At 46.2% G+C, this 27,123-nt stretch overlaps 1 protein-coding gene across 2 annotated transcripts in view; it reads right to left on the bottom strand.

Moving 5' to 3' along the window:
* The window catches only part of EVC2 (EvC ciliary complex subunit 2), a 140,500-nt gene that overhangs the window by 66,930 nt on the left and 46,447 nt on the right, over positions 1–27,123 (bottom strand). For both annotated transcript variants that reach the window (XM_014788876.2, XM_087434907.1), the window contains one exon: positions 4,994–5,318. In XM_014788876.2, coding sequence (XP_014644362.2) covers positions 4,994–5,318 — 325 coding nt within the window. The remainder of the gene's footprint in view (positions 1–4,993; positions 5,319–27,123) is intronic.

The raw sequence follows: 27,123 nt of genomic DNA, 5'->3' as shown, positions 1-27,123 counted from the left end.
CACAGCTAGGACAAAAGGCACATGCGCACACATATACCTGCAAATCCTAAAATAAAATGATCTGTCCTTGTTTAGAATTACATTTCTGCTGAAGAGTAAATGATGCAATGATATGTTTGTGTCACAGTGAAACACTCAAGATATATTTTGATGAGAGCCCCCCCACTTCCACGAACACTGCCCTCCCATGGGGGTCCAGAGACCTGCAGAAATGTGTTCAACCCCTCACCTAGTCCAATCCTCCTGTGGCGCAGACGATGAGACTAAACCCAAAATAGGGGACATTCCTCTGCCCAGGTCTGCCAAGCAGGGGAGGTCATGTACGGAACTGAGGGAGGTGATTTGGTGTGGGAGACACTAGGGAGTGGTGGGGACTGGGGCAAAGTAGAGAGAGCAAGCCCTGCCTACAGGGCCAGCCATTACTCAGCCCATCAAAGGGGGCTCTGCAGGAATATGGACCCAGTGTGGCCACATCTTCCTGTTTTTTTTAAAGAAGCCAGAAGTCTGGATTTTTATAAGAAGTTTTATATTTTAAATATTGGCAACAAATGTGCATTTTTAAAGGTACATTAAAATAACGGTCACTCACCCCCAACTCCCTATTGAACTTTCCACTAAAATGGACTTTTCAGGGAAATGAGGCATATTTATCCTGCAGCTTCAAGTGCCTAGAAAAGCAACCGGTTGTGCGGAGGGGGTGGGGAGCTGGATCAGGAGATAGGCACTTCGATTCCGGTTTGAGACTCACAGGCCTGGGCCAGGCTGTTCTGGAGCAACTAACTGCTATTAGTGATGCTGACTTTATGACATTAAAATGTGAAATCATGTCAGGAAATTATGACTGTACTAAATTATACCCCCCATACTCAGTCTAGCAAGACGGGCAAATTGTAAAAACATTCTATAAAAATAAATCCATCAGAGATGGTTAAAATGTAAGAGTTCTTGCACTTAAGGAGTCTTTCCCTCTAAGACACTCACAAAGGAGTGAGGGAGGCTCAGGCAGCTCGGGGCGGGACGTGCTGCCTGCTGCTGCTTCTCTAAGTAGCCAGAAGCCCCGGGCTCTAGAAGGGAGCCCCCACACAGAGGACACACCCTCAACTGCCAGTGGCTGCTTGCGAGAAGCTGGGCAAGTCACTTCCCCTCTGGGCCTCAGTTTCCCATCTCGAAGTGGGAAGATCTCACACTCTCTGACTGTTCTATGTCACGGGCTTCTTTAAAGATTACACTGAATGGTGAGTCACAGTAAACACGAGAACAGGGCTGACACTGCCAAGCACTGGTCTCAGGACTGTGTAAGTGTGAACAGTCCCCTAAGACAGGCATGATCATCATCCCCAACTTAAGGATGGGAAAACCGAGACCCAAAAAGACTGAGCAATGTGCCTTCCGGAAGAACAGAGCGAGGATCGAGACTCAGCCATCTGCCTTCAGAGGCTACAGCCGTCACGACTCTCCTAGGGTCTCTCAGCAGAGAAATGCTTTGAAATTGCAGGGGATGACGCAGGCGTTTAAGTGTGAACAGATTTCCTCTTTGTCCTAATTACTGGAATTCCTAAACTTTACTCAGAAAAACTGATACTGCTCATTTTGGTTTCGTTTTTTAAAAACTGATTCTTGGTTGAATAATATGTCCAAGATATTCTCACGCATTTTATTTAAAGATGGCTGCAATAAATGTCCAGAGAGTCAAGTGGTCTGGGGTTTTGTGAGACAGAGTAGCGTGCAGGAACTGGAAGGGAATAACTATAAGTCTTGCAGTTCAGATGCTAATTTTGGAAGCAGGTTGGTGCAAATAAAGTGACCTGTCTCTGAACAGGGTGACCTAGGGGATCCAGAGCAATGGTGGCCTCCCGCTGCACGCCAGGAGGACGGGGGCAAGCAGGAGCCCTCAGGGCCCGCATCCCTTCTCCACGGCCCCAAGCCTGACGTAACTAATGAGGAAACAACTAAAACTGCATTGCCCAGGCAGCCTCTCGGTGGCAGAAGCCTTGGAAAGGTACGAGCCCACCAGGACGGGCTCACATGGCACAGGGCAGCAAAGGGACAGGATGCCCGGTGCACGAGGGTGGCAGTGAGGTGCAGTGGTTGGGGCGCCCTGCCTGGCTGTGAGTCTTGGCCTCACTGCGTGTCCCTGGGCAGGCGACCCTCTCCATGTCTGCTTCCTCACTGTAAAAGTGGGATCTGTCAATCCCCCTCAGTGAGTTGGTGTGAAGATTCGATGAGAAGGTCCAGGTCATGTGCTTAGAACAATGCTGGGCACACGGTGAAGGCTACGCAAGCGTGAGAGCATTTAACAAAAGCAGAAAATGTTCATATTGGGATGCTACGTGAAAACAAGCAAGATGTCAGTTATGTGAACTGTATACACCTTCCTTTGTTTAAAAAATGTATAAAGCAAAAGAGGACAGGAGTGGGGGCCACCTTAGCATGGCTGCACCCAGCCTTGGGCAGCAGCAGGGACTCGGCACACAGGCTGCATGGATGGTCAACCGCTGTGGACTGGGCAGGGTTTCAAGGTTTGTCTTTTTCTTTTGTGAGGAAGATCGGCCCTGTGCTAACATCTGCCAATCCCCCTCCTTTTGCTGAGGAAGACTGGCCCTGGGCTAACATCTGTGCCCATCTTCCCCCACTCTATATGGGAGGCTGCCACAGCATGACTTGCCAAGTGGTGCGTCGGAGCGCGCCCAGGATCTGAACCGGCGAACCCCGGGCCGCTGCAGCGGAGTGCGTGCACCTAACTGCTTGCGTCACCGGGCCGGCCCCCCTCAAGGTTTGTCTTTTTATGCTTTGGAGCTGGAGTTGGCAAACTTTTCTCTGAAGCACCAGACAAACATTCTAGGCTCTGCAGGCCACATATTTTTTGTTTTGTTTTTATTTTTTACAATCCTTTAAAAATGTAAAAACCATTCTCAACTCATGGCCCAGGCAGGACTGGGCCTAGTTTGCCAACTCCTGCTGTCCAGTACTTTCCAAGTTTCCCTCATTGACCACATATTATTTTTACAGAAAAAAAAATTATAAAAAATTTAGGAAAGAAGAGAAAGAGAGAGATAATGAGATTGTGTAGGGGCTGAATCACTGAACGGTGCACTCAACATACCTTTTTTCAGTCCCAGCTCAAGGAAACAAGATGTTGACCAGGATAGCCATGGATGGAGATCAGAGAGCAGGGTCAGCCAGGGGCACTGTGGTGGGCCGAACGGTGGCCTCCACAAAAGATACATCCACACCCTAACCCCAGAACCTGTGACTGTGACCTTATTTGGAATAAAGATCTCTGCAGATGGAATTAAGTTAGTGATCTTATGAGATCATCCTGGATTGCTGGGTGGACTCTAAATCCAATGACAAGTGTCCTTATGAGAGACAGAAGAGATGACAGGGTCACAGGAGAGAAGATGGCCATGTGAAGATGGAGGTCAAGACCGGAGTGATGTGGCCACAAGCCAAGGAACGCCTGGAGCCACCACAGGCTGGAAGAGACAAGGAAGGACCCTTCCCTAGAGACTTCAAGGGGGCATGCCTGGCTGACACCTTGATTTTGGATTTCTGGTCTCCAGAATTATGAAGCAATAAATTTCTGTTGTTTTAAGCCACCAAGTCTGTGGTAATTTGTTACAGCAGCCACAGGAAACTCCTATACGAGCCAAAGAGAAAACAAGGCACACCCTAAGACAAGACGCGTGTTAAGACAAAGGGAACCCCCAGGTGGGAGGGAACGGGGGGGTGAGACTGTGAATCTCACCTCTTTCCTTTACTGCCCAGCTCCCAGCCTGACCACAGATGACCACCTGAGCGCTGTGAGCTGTCAACCCAAGAGCTGTTTATCCACTGCTGGGGGAATTCTGTGGACAGCCAGCAGTCTGGGGAATGGAAGTCAGGAGTCCAGAAGCTTGTTCCTAAGAAGGTGTTAGAACTCCCTAGGATGGTAGATTTTCAGAACAGGATACATGGGCTCAAGTCACACAGACTGAACAAGAATCTCTTTCACAGAGGAAGAGAGAAATCAGGCTTCATTTGGTCTGCTCAGGAAAAAACTCTGCCACGACTCCTTTCAAGACAGCAACTGGCACATCTCGTAGAGAAAGGAGTGTTGATCTCTGACCACAGAGGCCCGTCCGGGGAAGGCTGAGGGGTCAGAGCTCTCAGAAGCGAGCACTGCACGGAGAGCCTTCTGCACCCACGCCCGGGGCTGCATTTCCTGCTTCACTTCTCCCAGCCTCCCCGAGAGGTGAATGCCCTGAGTCTTGTTTCACACACTTAGGCTCACTAAGGCCTCCAGGAACAGAGCTGGAATGTACTAGAATGTGAGTCCAGCTGTGTCTGACTCCGGAGCCTGTGCTGGAGAGAAGTGTGATCCAGTGAAGTGCAGTCCAGAGGGACACACGTGCACACTGACCCCACGACCTCCCTGAGCCATGCTCTCTGGGGATGAGGGCTTTCGACTCTCCCCATGACCTCCCAGGGCCCCAGGAACATCTCTCTATTATGGCCTAGCTCAAGGATGTCACATATTTTTATATGTGAGAAGCCTTCTTTAGACTATGACGTTTTTGGATGCAAAAGCCGTGTCTCATTTTTCTCTGAACCTTCTCAGTGCCTGAGAGACAGTAAGTAATCAATAAATGCTTTCTAAAGAATTCTGGATGGATGGATGGATGGAGGGAGGGAGGGAGGGAGGGAGGAAGGGAGGGATGGATGGATGGACAAATGGATGTGTAGATAGACAGGTGGATGCAAGAGTTGTGGGTGGATGGAGGGATAGGTGGATGGGTGAATGGATGGGTGAATGTGTGGTGGGTGGATAAACAGATGGATGAGTAGATGAAGGGATGTGTAGATGGAGAGATGTAAGGGTGGTGGGTGGATAGACAGACGAGTGGGCGGATGAACGGCTGGGAAGATGGGCGGTTGGATGGATGCATAAGTGATAAATCTTCAAGAGGAAGGCAAGAGGCAAGTGGGAGCCTTCCTTTCAAGGCCGCCTTACCCTCTCACTAACACGTTTCAGCAACTCTTCTGCTTCCTCCATTGCTGCCGTCTCCCTCTGGTACTGGTTCTCTGTCTTTTTTCTTGTTTCCAGGTCACACTCAGCCGTCAATGCCACCATCTTCCGATCATACTCCTCTTGTATTTCCTTTTCCAGCAACAGAAACTGCTTCTTGAAAACAGCACCCATCCTCCTTTCTGCTTGAGGGGAGAGGTGGCCACTGCTGGTCAGATTTTTCAGCAGAAGAACAATGATATCTTTGCTGATTTGGGTTCGACAAGCCTCCAGGTCTGAGTCTGCCCGGTTCAGGGTTGCAATCTCCAACCTGGGGAACACAAAGGTTGAGAGGTTTATCCGTTACATAAAATCACAACAGAATCCAAAGTTCTCTCAAAGCTAAGAGGTTTTAAATTATTTGTAGGTAAGGCCTTTCTTTTTTCCTTTTCCCTCCTTCTCTTCCTTTTCTCCCTCCCTTCTGCTCCAGCCAATACTGAAGGCCAATGACTAAATTAGCAGGTTCTTATTCAGTAAATTTTCAGGGTACCAGGCAGGAAATTACAAGGAATATAACTAATATAAGACACGGTCTTTGTCAACAAGCAACAAGTCAACAACAACAAGGAGACCAAGGGAAAAATGATAATATAGTTAATATATTTGGAAGATTTTAAAATAAAGTTAATTTTACTTTTTTTCCAGTTAAAAATTAATTTATGGACATGAAAATTAAATGTAATGTGGTACCCTGGATAGGATCCTGGAACAGAAAAAGGACATTAGATAAAACTAGGGAAATCAGAATAAAGTATGGACTTTAATTAATGATGATGTATCAATACTGCTTCGTTAATTGTAACAAATGTACCGTGTAAGGTAAGATGTTAATAATAGGGGAAAATGGGTACAGGGTATGTGGGAACTCTGTACCATCTTCTCAATTTTTCTGTAACTCTAAAACTGCTCTAAAAATAAAGTCTATTTGAGGGGCCGGCCCGGTGGCGCAAGCGGTTAAGTGCGCGCGCTCCGCTGTGGGGGCCCGGGGTTCGCTGGTTCGGATCCCGGGCGCGCACCGACGCACCGCTTGGCAAGCCATGCTGTGGCGGCGTCCCATATAAAGTGGAGGAAGATGGGCACAGATGTTAGCCCAGGGCCGTCTTCCTCAGCAAAAAAAGAGGAGGATTGGCGGATGTTAGCACAGGGCTGATCTCCTCACACAAAAAAACAAATAAATAAAAAAATAAAGTCTATTTGAGAAATACACATGAGATACTTCACAGGGTCACAGACTCTACAACTTGATTGCCATGGTTGTGGCACAACTATATGCACTTGCAGTAACACATCAGAAGGTACTCTTACTATGGGTGAGTTTTATGGTATGTTAATTATACCTCTATAAAGCTATAAAAAGGTGCATAGGAAAAAATTAATTTATGTTCATGATAGAAAATCTAGAAAATAAAGACAGAAAAAGACTTCATTCACTGTAGGTGCATCACTTAATCAGAACCAATGAAGACATTTTGTTGTATTTGCTTCCAGTTTTTTTCTCTACGCATATTTTTTTCCACCCAAGTACAATTTGGTCCTTTTTGTTCAGTTTACATTGTAACAGGCATCTTCCAGTGGTGTTTAAAAACTATAAAAGTTTCCCTTATGATGGCTGCAAAATATTTCTTCATGCAATGTATCATGATTCAATTAATCATTTTTCTTTCTTTTTTTTTTTAATTTTTTGTTTACTGCAGTAACATTGGTTTATAACATTGTATAAATTTCAGGTGTACATCATTATACTTCTATTTCTGCATAGATTACATCATGTTCACCACTCAAATACTAATTACAACCCATCACCACACACATGTACCCAATTATCTCTTTCGCCCTCCTCCCTCCCCCTCCCCTCTGGTAACCACCAATCCAATCTCTGTCTCTATGTGTTTGTTGATTGTTGTTATTATCTACTACTTAATGGAGGAAATCATATGGTATTTGACCTTCTCCCTCTGACTTATTTCACTTTGCATAATACCCTCAATGTCCATCCATGTTGTCCAATTAATCATTTTTCTAGTGTTGCACCTCTGGGTTACTTGAAAATTCAAAATCTAAAAGAACCCCAAAGTAAATGTCTTTGTAAAGAGTTTTTGATATTCAAAATGATTCCTAAGTCCAATTCCCACAAAGGGAATCACGGGTCAAATGTTAGCAACACGTTTAGCCCCTAGAACATCCTGCCAAACCGAATCGCTGTCCAGAAAAGTTCCTCCAGCGACGCAGTAGGATCCTTATTTCACCCAGCCCCCTACAATGTTTAAAAATCTTTGATAATTTTATAGGAGAAAAATGTCTTCTGATTGCAAAAATATAAGGGTCTTAAGAAAACTTTATTAAGTAAATTTTTAAGCATTTAAAAGTAGACAGAATAGTATGACTCCCAATGTAATCATTATCCAACCTCAAAAACTGTCAATATTTACCAACCTTGTTTTATCTACTCCTTTCAATGTTTGAGCATTTTAAAGCAAATCTCAGATTTTTTTATTTTACCCATAAATTCCTCAGTATGCATTGTTAACTGCCATGGATATATATAAATATATATACACACACACTCATGTGCGTATGTATATCTATATATGTGTATAAATGTGCAAATCTATGTCAGTTTTACCTAACCTTGATGTCATTATCATATTAAATAACATATTATCCTATCATATTTAAAATGTTAACAATGATTCCAATAGTTAATATCAGTCATTATTCAAACTACCTCAAGAGTCCCAAAATGACTCTACATTTGAAAGTTTAATTCAAGAACCAAACAATACCCCACAACGTCGGTTAAGTCCACTTTATTCTATAACATTCTGCCCTCCTATTTTTTCTTCCATGCCATTGATTTGTTGGTGAAACCAGCTCATTCATCCTGCAGAATGTCTGGATTTGGCTGATTGCTTCCAAGGGGTGTCTTTTTTCCTCTATCCCCGTATTTTTTGTAAACTACTAGTTACATCTAAGGTCTTGATTAGATTCAATTTGTTTTCCAAAAGGCCTCGTAAGTGGTACCGTGTGCTTCCTATGGGATCATACTTTGGGTCAATGCTAAGATGATGCAACAGGTTCAAGTGGTGCCAACATGATCCCTGCATTATAAAATTTCCTATCAATTTTTCACCTAATGGTTTTAGCATCCATTAGGAATTGTTACCTAGATCCATGATTTCACTAGATGTTGAAAAACGCACATTTTCCAATTCTGTCACTTTTTCTGGATTTTTCAAGCTAGGATTCTTCACAAAGAAGAAGGTGCGCTCAACAATTCAGTTACTCTGAGATAAAGCACATAGGATAAATGTTTGATTCTTTGCTAATTAAAGAGTTGGTGTCATAGCAACCTCTGACAATGACAAATGAGTTTGGATCTGTTTATTTGTTTGTTTTGTTTTACTATGAGGGCAAAAGGTTAATAAAATTTTTTACAACTCCCTGAGAACCTGAGCTGTGGTTAACTTTTACCTGGAAACCTTATAAGAGGAAGACTGTCAACTATGTTACTAGGCAACATAGCTTATGGTAAAAATGACACCTGGTTGGTTAATTACACCTGGATGGGAGGACCTGTAAATGAACCACAAATACCCAACAGGGAAGCCATCCTTTGAATCTCCCTGAGTGAGGTGGTTCTTGGAACTGGGCATGTCCCTGTGGGAACCCTGGAGGCTATGCCTGTGATTTGTTACAGGAGATAGTGGTACCTGTGGACTGTGACGCTTTTAAGCCAGGAAGGCTCCCACACCTGCCTGACGTTGACGGCATCTCCTTGCACCAGAGCTGCGTCACTTGGGGAGAAAATATCTTCCGGACAGCTGTGTAAGTTGCAACGTGACCTGAGGCAAGGATACCCACAGAAGAATGCCTAACACCTTGTCCTCAGGAACTGGGTTCCCACCCTCCAGCCTTTTGCATAGATGGGGTCAAAGGTGGCCTTAGGGAGTCTTACGAGTCCAAATATTTAGCTGATCCTCGGAAGACCCCCACCTCTGCAGAGCATTCCTATGAAATTGCAGATCTTTATACAGTTGGTGGGTTTCGATCAACGGCAGCCATTATTCTTTTTTTTTTTTTTTTTTTTTTTGGGTAAGGAAGATCGGCCCTGAGCTAACATCTGCCAATCCTCCTCTTTTTGCTGAAGGAGACTGGCCCTGGGCTAACATCCATGCCCATCTTCCTCCACTTTATATGGGACGCCGCCACAGCATGGCTTGACAAGCGGTGCGTTGGTGCGCGCCCGGGATCCGAACCGGCGAACCCCGGGCCGCCACAACGGAGCACGCGCGCTCAACCCCATGCGCCACCGGGCCAGCCCCTCCATTATTCTTTTTAATGCTCAAATTTGACCATCTTGGATCAAAATGCTTCCTGTGTCCTTTAGACACAACCAAATTAGTCTGGTTTTAAACAACAGCTTATGCATTTCATTCTTTCATTGTCTCAACAAGTACTTACTGAGCATGTGCAGAGAGTGTTTTGCAGGTGACAAAGCAGGAAAGAAATAGAAGAAACGCCTCTAGGCAGAGTGTGCATGGTTAAATACCCCATGAACCAAACAGACAATGTTCCACGGGCTCAGAAAAAAATTACTTCTCTACTGAGACAGACAAAATAGATTTCACACCTTTAATGAAGCTTTTTGTGGTAGGCAAAATAATGCCGCCCCCAACAATGTCCATGTGCTAATCCCCGAACCCGTGCATATGTTAGGTTACGCGGCAAAGGAGAAATAAAGTTGCAGATGGAATTAAGGCTGCTAATCAGCTAAGCTTACTTCGAGAGATTAAGAACAAGGGTCTTTAAAAGTGAAAGAGGGAGGCAGAAGAGGAGTGGGAATCACAGGGAGATGAGAGGAAGGAAGCAGGGGTGGGAGTGATGGGATGGTCAGCTTTGAAGACGGAGGGAGGGGCCCCGAGCTGGGGACTGTAGGCAGCCTCAAGCAGCGGGAAAAGGCCAGGAAACGGATTCTCCCCTAGAGCCGACATCTTGATTTATCCTAGCGAGGCCCATGTTGGACTTGGACCTCCAGAACTGTAAGATAATACATTTCTGTTGTTTTAAGCCACGAAGTTTGTGGTAATTTGTTATAGCTGGATAGGAAACTCACACACCTTACCCGACCACTCCATCCATCATTCACTCATTAATTCATTTATTAACTCACACAAGAAAATGTGCCTGTGTGAGTCAATTGCAGGTGCCTTACTGGGTCTGAAATGAATAAGAGGACATCTCTGTAGGTCTCTGCTGTCAAGCCCCTTACTAGCTAAGGGGTAAAGTACTTGGTCTCCCCACAGCATAATGGGGATCACCCTCACAGGTTGTTGGTCAGGGTTAAAAGAGATAAGAAATATAAAATGCATGGCGTAGAGTCTGGCATTTTGTTGGTTCTAATAATCATAGTTTCCTTATTCTTTGCTATTCTCTCTCCCAGGAGTCTGGCTTCAGGATGGAGTCAGCGCCCACGGCTCTCCCTTTCTGACTGCCAGGAAACACAATCTCATAGGCACTTTCTGTCTTAACAGTGTTAATGTTAATCACCCTGGATAAACTGTCAGCAGTGGCAACAATAAAAACTGTCAGGGTGTTCCAAAGCCACAAAAGAAAGAAAAATGTCCCTTAGAACCAATTAAAATACCATGCAGTTAATGAAGCTAACTCTCATGTGTTAATTTCCCCAATGGCCACAGAAGAACAAAGTAAATATTAGGAATGCATTGTTTACATGAGGATTGACACCCTGGTGAAACTATTGTCACCTCCTATGGCATTTTTAATTATTTAGACAACAATGAAATACACATATTTTTCCACCCCCCAGAAAAGTCCCTAATGCCCCCATGAGACAGAGACATTTTGAGTTACACTTGCTCGACTGGGATTCTTAAACTTCTTTATGACTTCAAGAAGTTGGCAAAGTTAGCAGATTCAAACACTGCTTCCCCAGGCAACATTCATTTTTTCAGGTTGCAAAAATGTCATCTTGTCACTGCGCTTTGAAGATGAATGTATTAGCTCGGCCAGTTCTGCTGCACATACAAGCTGCACGAGCAATAACTTTCTTGTACACGTGTAGGTTCACAGAGAAGTTTAGAACAATGTCCAGCACATAGGACGCACTTAATAAACGTAAGCCATTAAAATTACTAATAGGCTTGCCAACGATAACATCTTCCTAAGAGAAGCTGCACAGCTTAAATTACCCCAGAACTGATTACTACTTTGATTAGCTACTGACGATAAAAAAGAGAGAGAGAATGACATTCACGTCTTTTCCTTATTTATTTCATATAAAAATTAATCAAGTTCTCACCAAATGGCAAGCAAGGTGTCAGAACAAAATTAGGATAGAATTTGATACACAAGGCAGTAAACGTTCTCGTGAATGTGAAAGAGGACTCATTAATATGGAGGATAACAAATTCAGAAGGAAAACGAAATGGCCGTGGCCATTTTTTACAATATAAACCTGGTGTCTTCAAGTTAGCTGGTGTAAGCATAATAGACCCACAAAAACCAATTCAGTATGAGTGAAACTGAAATTTTCCTCCTAGGAGCCAATTTCCACGGACAGATAATACTGCACTGAGATTCCATGTCGGGACCATAAATCATGTTTATAGACTGTCAATTTGAGGGCCTGGACGAGGGAAATTTTTAGGGGGAAAATACCTCCTGAGTATCTTCACTGTCCAAATTGTAATGGGAGGTTAAATCAGAGCAAAAATAGTCACCGTATGTGAGTGAAACATCAATAGAAGTTATGATAAACCATACGTTTTTAGTTTGGTATAAACTCACATAGATTGTAAGTACAAGGGGTCAGAAGTTTGCATCTTTCCTCTTTGACATTTTTCCTCTTAAAGACCTCTGTTTAGAAACCGGACTGGGCCCCCCTCCTGGCCTCCAGCTATGGCTTGAAGGGAGTCAGTGCAGACCGATGCTCACGAACTCCTTCTCTCCTGGGGTTGCCATATCACTGCCCACTCCCCACCCCACTCCTGGCCAGAGCCCAACAGGACAGTCAGCTCTGGAACAGATGAAAAAGAGAAGTGAGTTCCTCTTCTCACTTGAAATTCTCCCTTAACTGTCTTACCAACTCCCTTTTAGGTGCACCAATGACCTTTCCCAGAAAGCAGTATTTCATTTGTTTGGAAGCTTGGGCTTGGAGGCACACCAACTTAGTTTCCCATCTCAGCTTCACCCCGTACAAACTAGGTGACTCAGGTGAGATATTTAATGTCTCTGAGCCTGGTGTCTCTGTAGGTTAATGAGACTATGATCACTCACTCATGTCAGATGAAAGTCATTGAGAGGATTAATAACACTGCCTCTTATGTCCAGGCTTTGTTTTAATAACTTTATATATATCAAGCCATTTAATCCTCACAACGACATTTTAAAGGTAGGGATTAACCCCTTTTGTACTGGAGAAGAAACTGAGGCACAGAAAAATAAACTACCTTGTTAAAAGTTGCATAGCTATTAAGTGGAGGGCTTGGATCTGAAGTCATGACACGTGGCTCCAGAGTCCTTGCTGTACACTCTGTCCTACTGCCTCACACTAACATGCACAAAGCTCTCAGCCAGTGCCTGGCACAAAACAGATGCCAGAAAATGTTACTGCACATTGTTGTTGCTGTTGTTATGTCTGCCACCGTCTTCCTTGATATCATTCTTTATGGCAAAGAAAAGAAGACGCAAAGGAAACATAAACATATAGATAGATGGATGCATAGGTAGATGGATGGATGGATGGATGGGTGGGTGGATGAGTGGATGGATAGTTGGATGGATGGATGGATGCATGCGTGGATGGATGGATGAGTGGGTGGGTGGATAGATGGATGGTGGACAGACGGATTATAGATAAATAGACAGATAGATAAATTACCTTTGAAATTCTTATTTGGGAAGACAGATTTTGCTCTACCTAAAGATTAGATGAGGGTCATACGAAAGAAACTATAGGATGGAGCATTTAAAGACAGCTTTAGAAATGAGATACACCTTAGATGTCAGCTAAGTCATCTTTCCAACCAATACTCAGATTTCCTCAATATCTTCCCTGCCAGCGAGTCCCTAAGGCTTTGCCTTGCACATGCAGGGTGATGGGGAGCTCACCGTTTCTCCACGCAGGCTTTTCCATTACGGGAGAGCTCAGAAGGTTAGAAGGGTCTTCTTCACAACCAGCTAAAATCCACCTTCCTAAAATTCCTGTCATTGTCCCAGGTTCCACCATCTTCTTCATAACAACCTTACAGATCTCTGGCAACTGTGATCATGTGCACACAAAATATCTCCAATCCAGGCTACCTCCAATCTCAGGCGGATAACAGGGAGCCTCGCAGGCTGTGGTGAAGATTAGGGTTTTAGGGCTTTTGAGCAGTCAGGGTCACTGAAAAGACTCCCCAGCTGGTGTGTGGAGAATGGTCTGAGGGTCAGGGGTGGACAAGAGCTTAGTGCAGGAGGCCAGTGTTGACATGGCGATGGCTAGGACTCCAGTGGTGGCCGTGAGATGGAAAGAGGGGAGAGAGCTCTGGGAGGGAGAGGCAAGAGGCCCTGAGGAGAGGATGTGTCAGGACAACACTCACAGCTCACCTGGCTGTTTGCGGTGTTTGCCCACATGGAACTATTAATGTGGATTTCTGGTGAAAAATAAGGAGGGCCTTTCAAGGAATGCAAGCTGCTCAACACCGAGAGGGGCAAGTGTATGTTTCCTGGAGCTGCTCTAACAAAGTATCACAAACTGGGCGGCTCAAGACAACAAAAATGTATTGTTTCACAGATCTGGAAGCCAGAAATCCAAAATCACGGTGTTGATAAGGTTGGTTCCTTCTGAAGACAGTGAGGGAGAATCAATTCCACACCTCTCTCCCGGCTCCTGGTGTTGCCGGCAATCCTCAGCATTCCTTGGTTTGTAGAAGTGTCACCCTGACCTCTGCCTCCGCCTTCACATGGTGCTCTCCCCTGTGTGTCTGTGTCCAAATTTCTCTCTTCTTACAAGGACTCCAGTCATAATGGTTTAAGGCCCACCTGAATGACCTCATCTTAGCCTGATTACATCTGCCAAGGTGCTATTTCCAAAAAGGTCACATTCACTGGTACTGGGGGTTGGGACATCAACATATCTTTTAGGGGACACACTTCAACTCGTAACAGCAACCTCCCAGGGATGGAAGTCCCTCACTGTCAGTGAGATATCCAAGTAGAAATGGGTTGGCCATCCATTAGGCATACCAGAGAGAATATTTCTGCTCTGGTCAAGAATTTAGACCGGATGACCTCTAAGATCCTCTGTAGCACCAAGACTCTAAGACTCTGTTTTCCCAGGAGAGTGGAAATCACTTTATACATAAGGTCAGCTATTAACACTGATCAGCAATTTGTGGGAATGGTTTTCATCCCACATTTGTCCTTTCCCCCAGTTAACAAGGGTGTACTATTACATAACCAAAAAAAGTTTATTTTTCCACTCATTGATGCATATAAATAAAATGTGCCCTTCACTGCCTGTTTACCCTTCACTGCATCCGGACATTTCACGATAGCTGCTTCCAAGGTGCGTCATCCTGGGAGCCCTGAGGGAACATCCGGTCCCTGTTGAGGTCAGCCACCGCCCTTTCAGGGGGTGAATGACCTTCTTCTGGGCTCTTCATCGTCACTCACACACAGAGGTGAAGATTTCTCACTTTTGTCCTCGCTTTCTGTGCACTGGACACAATCCCAGTAATAATCTCATTCTTGGTCACTCACTCATCAACATTTACTGAGTGCTCAGGGTCACTTTCCTATTTCTCAGGACTGGTGCTGATTACAGGGAAGATACTGCGCTAAGGACGGGAGATGAAGCTTCACGGTGCCCAGCACAATAGGTAATCACATATTTTCCCATGTGATTCTCAGAACGAATGCCTGTCTTCACCACTAGACTATGAGCTCCAGGGGGATAGTACCCTGCTTGTTGGGCTCACAGCTGCATTTCCAGCCCCTTGTCACCGACTGTGTACTCAACAACTACATGACGTGTTCGGGCAGAGCAATGAATAAGGAGCTGGGAGTCACCGGGTAACTGCCGTCCATTTCTGCAAAATCTATGAGGCTGAGCCATAGAATGAAACCATGAGGTTCAATGGGCAGAACAGAGCCAAGAACTAACATGACTGAAAACAGGTGGTCATGGACACAGGACTTAACCATGAGCCAGGCACCCCTTGTTCTCAGCCCTGGGTGTATGTGAGCTCATTAAACCCTCACCTCCCATGCAGTGGGCACCATCACCATCCCCGTGCTCGGATGAGGACACTGAGGCACAAGGAGTTACGGATTGTGCTCAAAGTCATCAGATGATTAAGTGGTGGAACCAGGAGTCGGGGACCGACATTGCAACTCAAGCAGCCCAGCACTAAGCCAGGCCACCTCCTCTGCTTACCAGACAAGGAAACACAACTGCCTCTTCAACATATGAAAAGATGTCCACCCTCACACATTACAGGAAAAGCGCAGAATTAAAGCTCCAGGGAGGTGCCATGGTTTCCTATCAGACTGACACAGGCAGAAAGATCAGCAGCCCCTGTGACTAGGGTATGTGACAGAGACTGGGGGTGGGAAACCAGCCCGGCCTCTATGGTGGGCAATCCAACAGTATCTATTCATTTATTTACTTATTGTATTTTATTTTTTTGCTGAGGAAGATTGGCCCTGAGCTAACATCTGTGCCCATCATCCCCTATTTTGTATATGGGATGCTGCCATAGCATAGCTTGATGAGTGGTGTGTAGGTCCACACCTGGGATCTGAACCTGCAAACTCCGGGCCACCAAAGCAGAGTGCATGAACTTAACCACTACACCACCGGGCCGGCCCCCAACAACAATTATTTTTAAAAAAATACACATTAACACAGCAATTCCACTTTAAGGAATTCATGCTACTGATAACCTTGCACACATGCATAAAGATGTCTGTGCCCAGAGGTGCATGCAGCACTGTCCAAGAGGGGAAACGATCGGAGACAACCACATATCCCTCGATGGGGGGTAGTTGATGACCCTGCGACCACTGGGGGCTGTGGAGCGCAGTGGTTAAAATGTGGGCTCTGGGCTCACATCGTCTCACTTGCCTTGTGACTCTGGGAAAGTGACTTAGACTCTCTGTGCTTTACTTTCCTCATCTGTAAATAGCACTTAACTCAGAGGCTGTTTCAAGGAGTAAATAGGTTAATGTACATAAAACAATCAGATCAGGGCCTCATTTGTATTAAATTCTCAAAAAATTCAGTAATCATTACTGTTATTGGAATATTATGCAGCCACCTAAAAAAGCAAGGTAGTTCTGTAGGTACAGATATGAACATTTTCTAAGATTGTCGCAGAGTGGGTAAAAAGGGAGCAAAGCCGCGTGTAAAGGTTGCTGTTATTTTGCGTTTTAATAAAGGAGTACACGTGTAAATACGCATATAGCCGTAGACGATCTCCAAGGATGCAGGACATGGGTAATAGTTGCTTTCGGGAACAACAACCAGAGGCAGGGATGAGAAGACAATTTCATTCTCACAGCATGGCCTTTTATGTCATTCTAACTCTTTGCTGTGTTCATTATTTATCATTCAAAAAATGGAGTAAAGAGACAGAAAGAAAGAAGCAGCAAGGGCATCATCAAAGGCAAGGACTATGTGTGTCTCTGAGGGAGAGAATGAGTTTCCACGTTGCTTCTGGCAACTCTTTCGGCTGCTCTCTGTGGCTGGTGCCAGGTCAACGTTATAGCGAGGTCCAGAGGGTAGCCCAGGGCAGGACCCCAAAAGTCTGCTAGAAGCATTGCCACCCCCAGAAAAGCTGGTTCTACCCCTGCCAGTACGCATGGACTTCCAGTTTGTGAGTAGTGTTTATTTGGTTGGAACCGACTAATCTAAATGCCCGGTGCTGGGGAGGGGAGCACGTGCTTCCTCTCCTCTCCTAATGTCCCCTTCACGTGCAGGAGCTCCAGGTGGAGCCAATGGAGGGCTGGGGGTTGGCACTGGGTGGGGGCAGCCGCAGCACCTGCTTACCAGGAGCAGGAGCTCCCTGCAGCTGGTTTTATGGGGAGATCTGCAGAGTCTCACTGTGGGGCTGGTTATATCGTCAGATAAAAGCCACATCCTCCAACCTAGCTTTTCTAAGCAATAAAGTGATGGGTGGTTTTTTTCTGCGCCAGGTTGGAGAACACACCTGATATATGTCTTATCTCCCTATTGGCTCAGAACTCAGGGTCGAGGAGAGATGGGAGTTCTGTATTGACCCTCTTGGACACCCCCAATAGCTTATTTCTAAGAAACCCCTAAGAGGTTTCTTAGAAACCCTCGCAGTCTGGAGGGGTGGTGTGGGAAAGCGGAGATGCTGAGTCCCAGAGAACATCCATCATGCCCTACAAAGCTTAGAGGGACCCAATGGAAGCCACTCGTGGCAGCAGAGGCCCTGGGGGGGCTGCTATTCGGTGATCTCCCAGCTTGCACTGTCTCACTGCGCTGTATTTATTTGTGTGTGAGTTGCTTCTCCCTGGAGACGGTGGGCATCTTGCTTTTCTTGCTTCCTCCCCAGCCCCTCGCCTAGCAGGCAGCAGGTGCTCAGCAGGAGCTCAGTAAACACTTGCTGAAAGAAGGCGTCTGTTGGACACAGAGCTCCTCCAAGAAACCCTCACCTTGCTGGGAAGATGACAGTGAGGGTTGCCATGGAAACCAGAGAGCATTACCACTGCTCTGCTCTGCAGCAGTCCCTATTATGGCCCCATAAAAGTCCTGCTCTGGCTTGTCAGGCACTGGTGGGGGCCTGTCATCTCGCTGGAACCCCAGCAGCAAGACACAGGTGTGAGGACAGGGCTGCTTTCCACCTGAGCTGGAGGTGTGTGCCGAGAATGCCTGTGTCAGCCGTTTGGTGTTCGAGGTGAACTCCGACTCGATCCTTCCAGAAATCTAGGAACAGCCTAGACACGAGTTATCTGTATGGTGTGTTGGGGTGAGGAGGGAATTGAGGGTCTATGAGCATCCTCTTTCAGAGACTAAGGCCTCTTTCCCTGCCCCCTCCAGTGTGTCCAGCCTCCTAAAGTCTCTCCACCTTGTGAGGAATCCAGGCTCGCTCACATTCCCACGCCCCGCACACATCGGTTTCCTCTGCTGAGAACGCCCCCATCCACTTCTGACAATGTCCTAAAGACTCTATAAGACCCAGCACAGATTTCACCCACTCACTCATTCACAAGACGCCTGCTGATGCCCACCTAGTGCCACCGACCTGTGCCACCCAAGGGCTCGGGGGTCTAACGTGGGAAACAGACGCCCAACTTGCCCTTCACAAAACCACGTGTGAGGGCCTCGATGGAGCCCCAGAGGCCATGAGCAGGCACGACTCTTGTTTGTGTCCCTAGCATGTAGCACAGTACCTGGCATACGCTAGATGCTTATCAATACAATCAGAAAAACGAAGGAAGAAGGAGGAAGGAAGGAAGGAAGGAGCGGGGAGGGAAGGAAGGAAGAAAGGTCATTTAGAACTTGGGAAGAAAAGAGAAGGGAGTTATTTATTGGCCTTCTAAAACCCACCACCGCCCCACAAGAATCTCCAGTGAAACATCCGGCAACAGGTCATGAAGTGAAATTCAATTTCATAAGTATTTCCTGAGCCCCTGCCGTGTGCAAGCAGCCACTCGTACCCCACTCACACTCAGGGAAGGGCGCGAGCTCCACTAGTCGCAGAGAAGGCTGCCCCCACTTGGACCGGAGGCCCCTTTCCCTCTTGGTGAGTCTCTTCTCGCACACTCCAAGACGAAGCTCCCTCAGATGGGCTGTGGACAGTGAGGAAGCATGAGAGGGCGCCCCAGGCTTGGAGTCAGAAGACCCAGGCTTGAGCCCTCCTGGGCCAAGCACTTCTTAATGGAGAGGCGACCATTTCCAATGGTCCTTGTCTGAAGAAAACCCTCAGGAATATTCCAGAAACAATCCTATGACCCACCTCATTGAACCCTCCAACCCACTGAGCCCCTCCTTTCACTTCTTCATGAGACCCCCTCAAGTCTCTACTTCCTTCCTCATTCTCTTGAGATTTCCTGATAATTTCCTTGCTTAACGGCCACCCAAAAATATCAGGTCCTAATCCCTAGAATCTGTAAATGTGGCTTTATACAAAAAAACGGCCTCTGCAGATATAATAAAGTGAAGGATCATGACATGGGGAGACTATCCTGCATTATCCGGTGGGCCCTAAATCCAATCACAAGTGTCTTCGTAGGAGAGGCAGAGGGAGATTCGAAACCTCCAGAAGAGGAGGAGGCCACGTGGGGCAGAGACTGGAGTGAGGCAGCCACAAGTCAAGGACTGCCGGCAGCCCCCAGAAGCTGGAAGAGGCACGGAACTACTGTCCCCTGGAGTATCTGAGGGAAGGGCAGCCCTGCCGACACCTTGACTTCAGCCCCGTAACACTGACTTTGGACTGCTGGCCTCCAGGACTGTGCGAGAGTAAGTTTCCGTCCTTTGGAGCCACCCAGTTTGTGGTAACTGGTTACAGCAGCCAGAGGAAACTTCTACACCTCTGTTGTCCTTCTCCTGCTCATGTGGAAAAGTCTTAACCATCTCCAGCCCAGAACTTTCATCTGAGAACCGACCTAGACGTTGACTGCCTACTCGACGTCTCCACCCGGGTGTCTCCAGGGCATCTTTAAGTTGTCGTGTCCAAAAGTGACTCCTGATCTTTTCCTCAAAACTCAATCCTCCCCTCTCTCTCCTCATCTTAGGAAATAGCACCACATTCACCCAGTTACTCAGCCTGAAACTTAGGCATCGTCCTCGATGGCTCTTTTTCCCTCAAACTCCACTCGCAATCCATCAGCTGGTCCTGTTGGTTATTCCCCATTCATTCCTGGTTCCACAAGTACATATGGAGCATGTAGGATGGATGTGAGACAGACCCAAATCCTGGAGGATCTTCCTGGGAAACCGGCCTTCACTCCATCCTGAGTGGGGGCAAGTGCGCAGCCCTATGGGACGGATGGGAGGCAGTGGAGCGGCTCTGTGCCTACGGCAAAGGGGGCTTCTGGCTCCCAGCGGAATGTCATCCTGCACAGTTCCCCCAGCTGCAGCTGGACGTCCTCGGGGGAACTCTGGGCAACGTGAGAGGCCACATCACATCTGGGAACAGGCTGTGCTATCTTCTGGTTTGAGTGACGTTGCACCTTTTCGTAATCTTCGCTATCAAATTAACCTTATCGCCTCCAATTTTATCTACTAGTGACTCTCCATCAAGCTCATCACTGTGGTGTGGCATCGACCCCATAAGCGCCTACTGTGTGCCAGGCACCGTTTGAGGCAGCGGGGAGAAATCAGAGAACTAGACAAAGTCCCCGCCCTCGTGAACTTAACTGCCTAGATGGAGAAGACAGAAGACAACACTAAAAAACAACAAACAAATAAGGTGAGTTCCGATTGCCTCGTGTGATATGAAAAAAATCAGAGTTTTAGGATAAAAAATGGGGGGGTGCTGCCCCAGGTAAGGCCTTGCGCTGGCTGCGCGTGACCCACCAGTCCACCTGTCCTGTGCTCCCGCCACCCTGGCCTCGTCCTCTTTGTGACTGTCAACGCCCTGTCCCCTGAGCTCTGGGCATGCTGCCCGCCACAGCGTGCTCATCACTCAGATCTCAGGTTAAGTGACCCTCCTCAGAGGGGCCTCCCCGAGCCTCCAGACTAACATGGGGACCCCGCTATTCTTCCATAGAGCGCCTTGTTCCTGGATAGCCCTCACCACACGTGGAGTCGTGTCGTTATCAGTGTAGGCATTTGTAGTTTGCAGGTGGAAGTTCCATGAGGACAAAAGCCCAGACTGACCATTTGCCAGCATCCAGCAGGGACTGGTGCAGAATGGACCCTCAGCAGGGATCTGCTGAAATAACCGATCAATTAATTAATTTTTAAGAATTATAGCATGCATGAACGAACAACCCCATACAAGAACGAATGAACAAAGAACCCGGGCAAGGGGCTTAATATCCCCGGGCTTCGGGGTTTTAGAGATGAGGAACAAAATCACTTCTCTGCAGAGCGTTCATAAAGAATGAAAAGGACAGTGCTTGTAAAAACACACCATACGGCTGGCACATAAAAACTACTCAATACACGCATTTAAAAGCCTCAATTCAGCAAATATCATTATACACTTACTTTGTACACAACGTAATTTTGAGACTTTAGAAGGCGACGTTGGTAGAAGAGACAGCGACAAGCTTCCTTCTAATAACAGGAAATAAACAAGGCCTGAGCTGGCTTTCTGCCTTTTTCTTTGCCTCACTGGAAAAATCCAAGCTCACTCTTTTTAAAAGCTGTTCTGTCAATAGAACGGTGGATTTGAAAGCATTCAGGCCTCAGCCCAAAGCCATTACCACTCTGTGACCTTAGGTAAAACCAATAAACCCTTCTGAAGTCAGCTTCCTCGTCCACAAAGTGAGAGTGGCTGTGAGAATTAAACAAGATCATGGTTGTGAGGTGCTCGACAGTGGTCGGGACAAGAGCAAAACCGGAGCTAAAACACCGCGGGCGCTCCATGCTTCTAGAAGCTTCCGAGACCAGCCATTCCTGTCCAGTTCCTCTTTCCCCCGTCCCAGCATGCCTGTGGCTGAGCCACCTTCATTATGACAATAGGCAAGGAGCCTGATAAAAATCAAAGGAAATATTCCTTCCTCAAATCCTTTATGTAAGAGGCAGCCTACGAATAAATGAGGTAAGAGATAACTAACCAAGCAAATCAAGAAAATGCTCTTTGTCAAAAATAAATCAGCAAGATAGAGCAGAGTTATCGCTCTGAGAGTTCTTAGAAATGAGGTGGCAATCAAGTCGCCTAATGGCGTATTTAGAATCCCAGCTAAACTTCATGTAAGAATCACAAATGGGATAAATGATTTGCTAGAGAAAAAAGCTATTTTTAGTGGGAAGACTATCACAGACTCCCAGGCATACAAGTCCCTGACATTCTGAGTGACATTTTCTTTCTGGGAGTTCCTAAGCCTGACTTTAAGCCAAGATGGAAAGATTATAAGTAATTGACAATGCTACGATTAAAGAAAAACCAGGTCCCTAAAATCAGCATCCAGCCACAGTGCCTGAAACAGTATTGGCATTCAATAAATATTGAATGTTGGGATGTGGAGGGGGGGCAGAAAGCTGGGACAGGGGAAGGCAGGAATAAATTTAGTTCTCAAGCCGAACTTCTCAGGTCATGCTTGATAATCAATGTTAAACACTCCAGGCAAAATAAGATCAGCTCCCAAGGAGAAATAAATATAAAAATCCAGAGCTACCAAGTGATTTACAAGAATAAAATCTTGTAAACCTCAACATCCCTATTGCATTTAAGCACCAGGACCAGCAAACTGCAACAGCTATTAACAATTTCATATAACATAAGGATAAAGGAAGACTGGGTCTCTTATACTCTGCCACTTTTTCAAAAATCAAAAACAAAGACAGGATGAGTAATACTTTCCTATTTTAAAGTCCTAATCACTCTGGTCAGAAGGTTATAGGGTACTGTTTACCTACAAATGAAATACCTAGGTGCTGATCACACAAACCAAATCATTGCACTCTACTTTTCATTTTCATATTTTGGAAGAAAATGGACTTTTAGCTAGGAAACACTGTGATAATCACCTGCTCAGACCACTTAACATAAAAAGAGACATTTATGAATCTCTGCCAGGAACCACCCCCTTCCTCCCCACTGCCCGTCCACTCCTCCCTCTTGGACGGTGTGGCAAATTTTAATTAGTCATCCTTGGCATTCTGATTAGGGAACTGAGCTAAAATGAAGGATCACATCCGAATGGCTGCACACAGCCCAGTTAGCCCAGCCACACAACTCTGGCATCCCGAAATGCATTAACAAGGCCCGACCCCCAGCGGTGCAGGGTCAGCTCTGTGCCTGCAAAGCTGAAGGCCTAGCGCTGCAGGAAAGCGCTCGGCTGAGAGGGGGCACCCTTTTCAGCAGGATGAAAGCCCCTCTCTGCATAGAACACCCACTCAGCTCACAAAGAGCAACGAGCAGACGCACTAAAGCTCTTCTCCCAGGCCAACAAGCAGTCACTCTAAGGCAGAAGAGGCACGCTCTCCGGTTCTGGTGCTGTCTCGGGTCCATCTCTATATGCCGCCTGACATCATTTCCAGGTTCCAGGAGACAGGATCACACAGCTGCTCAATTTTGTCTCCAAGCTCTCCCATCTTCAGCTGCCATCTGCAATGTTCTTGAGAAAGACTCAAGGAAGTGCTGATCATCTTGAACTCTTCTCTTTAGGATCTGCTCATCTCCCTTTAAATCAGACCCAAGATCAGAAGCAACACTGCAGTAAGGACTCTTTAGCATCACGTCTCTTTCATATCATTAAACTTTACAGTATCACAAGGTGGTGGCTTATGGTTTCCCCAGCTAAGAGATGAGGAAACTGAGGCTCAGAGAATATTTGTAAAATATATTGTGTCTGAGATTAAATTAAAAACCGAGAAAGCTGAAGTCCTGTTCTGTCACTTAGTAGATGTGTGACTATGCATAAACCTCTTTACCCAGCTGAGCAACAGATTCTTCAACAATCAAACCCTGAAAATAAGATGCCCGCCAAAAAGCATTAGCGTGGGGACTGAATTAAAAAAGGCGTGTGAAAGAGAGTGCACACATCTAAACACTACACAGATGTGAGGTATTACGTAAAAATATAAGACATTACAGCTTATCAGCACCATGATGACTCTAAATCCATAGAAATTACTCCCCAGTGGGAAGTGAGCAAATGAAGCTATGCATCTTGAATCTAGAATCAGAAAGAGTTTTCTGTAAATGGAATATAGTTTGAGGGATTCTCACATGGCCTCGTTATTAATAACCATCAGGACATAAGAAAGCAAAGAAAGTAAAAATAAAAATTTGATAGAACCAAATAAGAATCCAATCTGTTCAGATGGTGTATTTGGCACAAATGGATCTCCCAAAGATGTTCACTCCAGATTCAGCATCAAACTGCTCTCACGAAGGTGGAGCCCTCTCGTTCCTCCTCCCTCTGGACATTTCTGCAGCCTCTGGATCTACTGAGCAGCTGGAACTGTTGGATGCTCCCTCTTCTCCTACTCAAAAAACGAAACTAGCAAACAAACAAAAAAACCTGAACCCTGGGGAGTCATCCTAGATTTCTCCCTCCCCTTCAATGTCCAGACCACACCCCCCCTGCACGTACATACACAGTCACATATGATCAGTTACCAAGCCCTGTAGGCTCTTCCTTCGTAACCCTCTGCTCCCTAGTCTGCTGGTCCTGCCCTCGGTCTCACACCAACACCTCCTACAACAGTCTCTCGGGCTCTCCCCTCTAAGTCGTTCTCCATTTGCATCCAGAGTGGCCTTTTAAAACACAAATCTGCCCATATTAAAAACCATCCCCTGGGTCTCCAGTGTCTACTGTGGAGCCTGACATCCAGAACCCTCCATGACCCAGCCCCTCCTCTCCATCCGAGCCTTCATTTAAGTCACTTAACCAAGGCGACATGGTGACACAGCCCATATTTGAACCCCAATCTAACTCCAGGGACCACGGTCTTGACCAACGCGCTCAGCAGCCCTACTGCTTTATGCTGTTTCGAGCCTTGTCTGTTTCCACGTCTGTCTCTCTCACAGGCGGCCTGTGATGCCGGGGACTGTGTCTGCTTCATCGCCTAGAGTATGGTTTACACTGAGATGCCTTCAGGATTCTGTTCCCATTGAGGATGCTCTAGGTAATTTGGATAAATTGTCCCATTGAAAACAATTAGAAAATCTGGACAAAAAGAAAATCTATCTGAGAGCATCTGGGCACTAACAAGACAGTGAATAAATATGAGGTCAAGGTCTAGCAGAACAAGGAAGCTCAGAGAGGGCAGTCCCACGTTGGGGCCCCTCTGTTCCTAGGGGCATCTCCTGATCCTAGAAGAGGAGCCCAGACACTGACAGGACTTTCAACAGACCTGTAGAACCGGGGAGGCAGAAACTCAAGTGCAGAGACTCTGAGGAGGGGTCACCCTGAAAAAATCCCTCGGCCTTTTGTTGGTACAAATGCCTTAGGAGTAAAGGGATACAGGCTGCCCCCACTACCTGAAAGTCCACTTTACGCCACTTCATTCTTACGGAAGACCTACGTTAGGGCCTGCTGTCAGGGACTGAAAGAAATCTGAAGAGAGGATTTTCGCTTTTATGAAAAAAGGTGAAAAGCGAAAATAGTGTTCAGCGTTTGTTTTGCAGCCAGCCGTTACACAGACTATGCCTCAAGCACACCATCGAATTTCAAGCCTTCCACAGCAGCCACGGCGGCCACCCAGATGACGACCCTTGACCTTTGACAAGGGGGCAGGCAGACACGGAAGAAGGCGCAGACGCCAGTGACCTCTCTGCCTCGATGGACTCAGACGATGATGAGATGTTAACAGGTGACCCTCCTCCTCTCTCTCCCACCACCCCAACCTCGGACGACTCAGCCTAACACCCCATCATCACCCCCAACTCTCAGCCTCCAGTGTGCCTTCCAGTGTGCGTGAAACTCCACTGTACATACACTATTTCTACTTTACACAGGCTGTGTCTTTATCATTCATATTATATCCTTCCTGGTTCTACTATACGTTAGTGTTATTTTAGGTTCTATGTGTTATTTGGTATGATTTGGTCATTTTTTGGGTCTGGGAACACTGAAAAATTTTTCCCATATAAATTAATGGTAATTGTTTCTTCATCTTATGCCATTTTGGCTTACGAAAGGTTTCACAGAAACGTTCTCCTTTTGGATAGCAGGGGAACCTGCACCAGAAACAGATCAGCCCTTGAAGGAAATGAAGGCCCGCTCTGAATGATCCTGATCTCTCACTGAATTGAGGTAATCCATAATTACAGCTCTGGCTGCCTGGAGGACGGTAACATCATCCTGGTCCTCAAACTGTCTTCTCAATTTTCATACACAATCTCTGGCACATAATCAAAACTACCCAGGCAGATGAGGAGACAAGAAAATATGATCACAAATGAAGAGGAACAATAGATAACAGGTACAAAATGGGGCAAAGATAATGGAGTTTTGTGATAGAGACTTTCAGATAGATAGACCACTCTTGAGTGATGGTCAGCTAGTGGACCGTGAACCATGTGCCCAGCCAGGAGAAACTGTGGGCAATGCAGCTTCCTGATTAAGAGCATGGACCCTGGAGCCAGACTGCCTGGCTTTGAAGCCTGGCCCTCTAATCTCCTAGCGTGTGCCCTGGGGCCAGCTCCTCACCTCTCTCAAGCCCTCACAGTGAGATGATAAAAACAGCAATACCTGCCTCCTAGGGTTGTTAAGAGAATTATGAGTCAGTATGTGTAAAGTTTTTTGAACCACGTCTGGCTCTATGTTCTATTACGCATAGGAGGTACATTATATGTATTTATTAAATAAATAAAGAGAACTGAATTCAGTTCAGCAAACAACACATCACCGGGTCTGGCCTCTCTCTCCAGTTGCCTCATCTCCTCTTTCCTGATATGCAGTAACCTATCCACGCGTCAGCCAACCTTGAGCTACTCACGCATCACCAAACGTGTCTCGCTCATGTCCTATCCTCGCGTCTGCCCTTTCTTCCCTCTGCCGGAAAAGCCTCTCCTCCCTTAATCCACTTGGAAAGCTTCTCATCCATAACGTTTGGCACATAATCAAAACTACCCAGGCAGAGGAGGAGGAACCCATGCTTCAAGAATTAGTTAAAATATCACCTCCTCCAGAAAGCATTTCTATGACCCTCTGAGAGGTAATGACTTCCTCTCTGGGCTAGGCAAGCCCTGATCTTCCCTGCAGGATGGCACACATCAAACTTTCATGGTCACTTCTGTTTACGTGCTTGATTCCCCACTAGATCAGACTGCCTCATAGCATGCACGATGTCTTATTCATCTCTTTTCCCAAATACCACGCATAGTGTTCAGTGCAAGGCAGTTATTTGGTTATGACTACTGAGTGACACATAAATGATTAACTGAATGAATGAATAAATGAATGAAATATACTCAGCATTTGCT

The sequence above is a fragment of the Ceratotherium simum genome, chromosome 8 (assembly GCF_057802395.1).
Source record: "Ceratotherium simum simum isolate JZ-2026a chromosome 8, ASM5780239v1, whole genome shotgun sequence".
Classification (NCBI taxonomy): Eukaryota; Metazoa; Chordata; class Mammalia; order Perissodactyla; family Rhinocerotidae; genus Ceratotherium; species Ceratotherium simum.
This window is presented reverse-complemented; position numbering and strand designations above follow the sequence as displayed.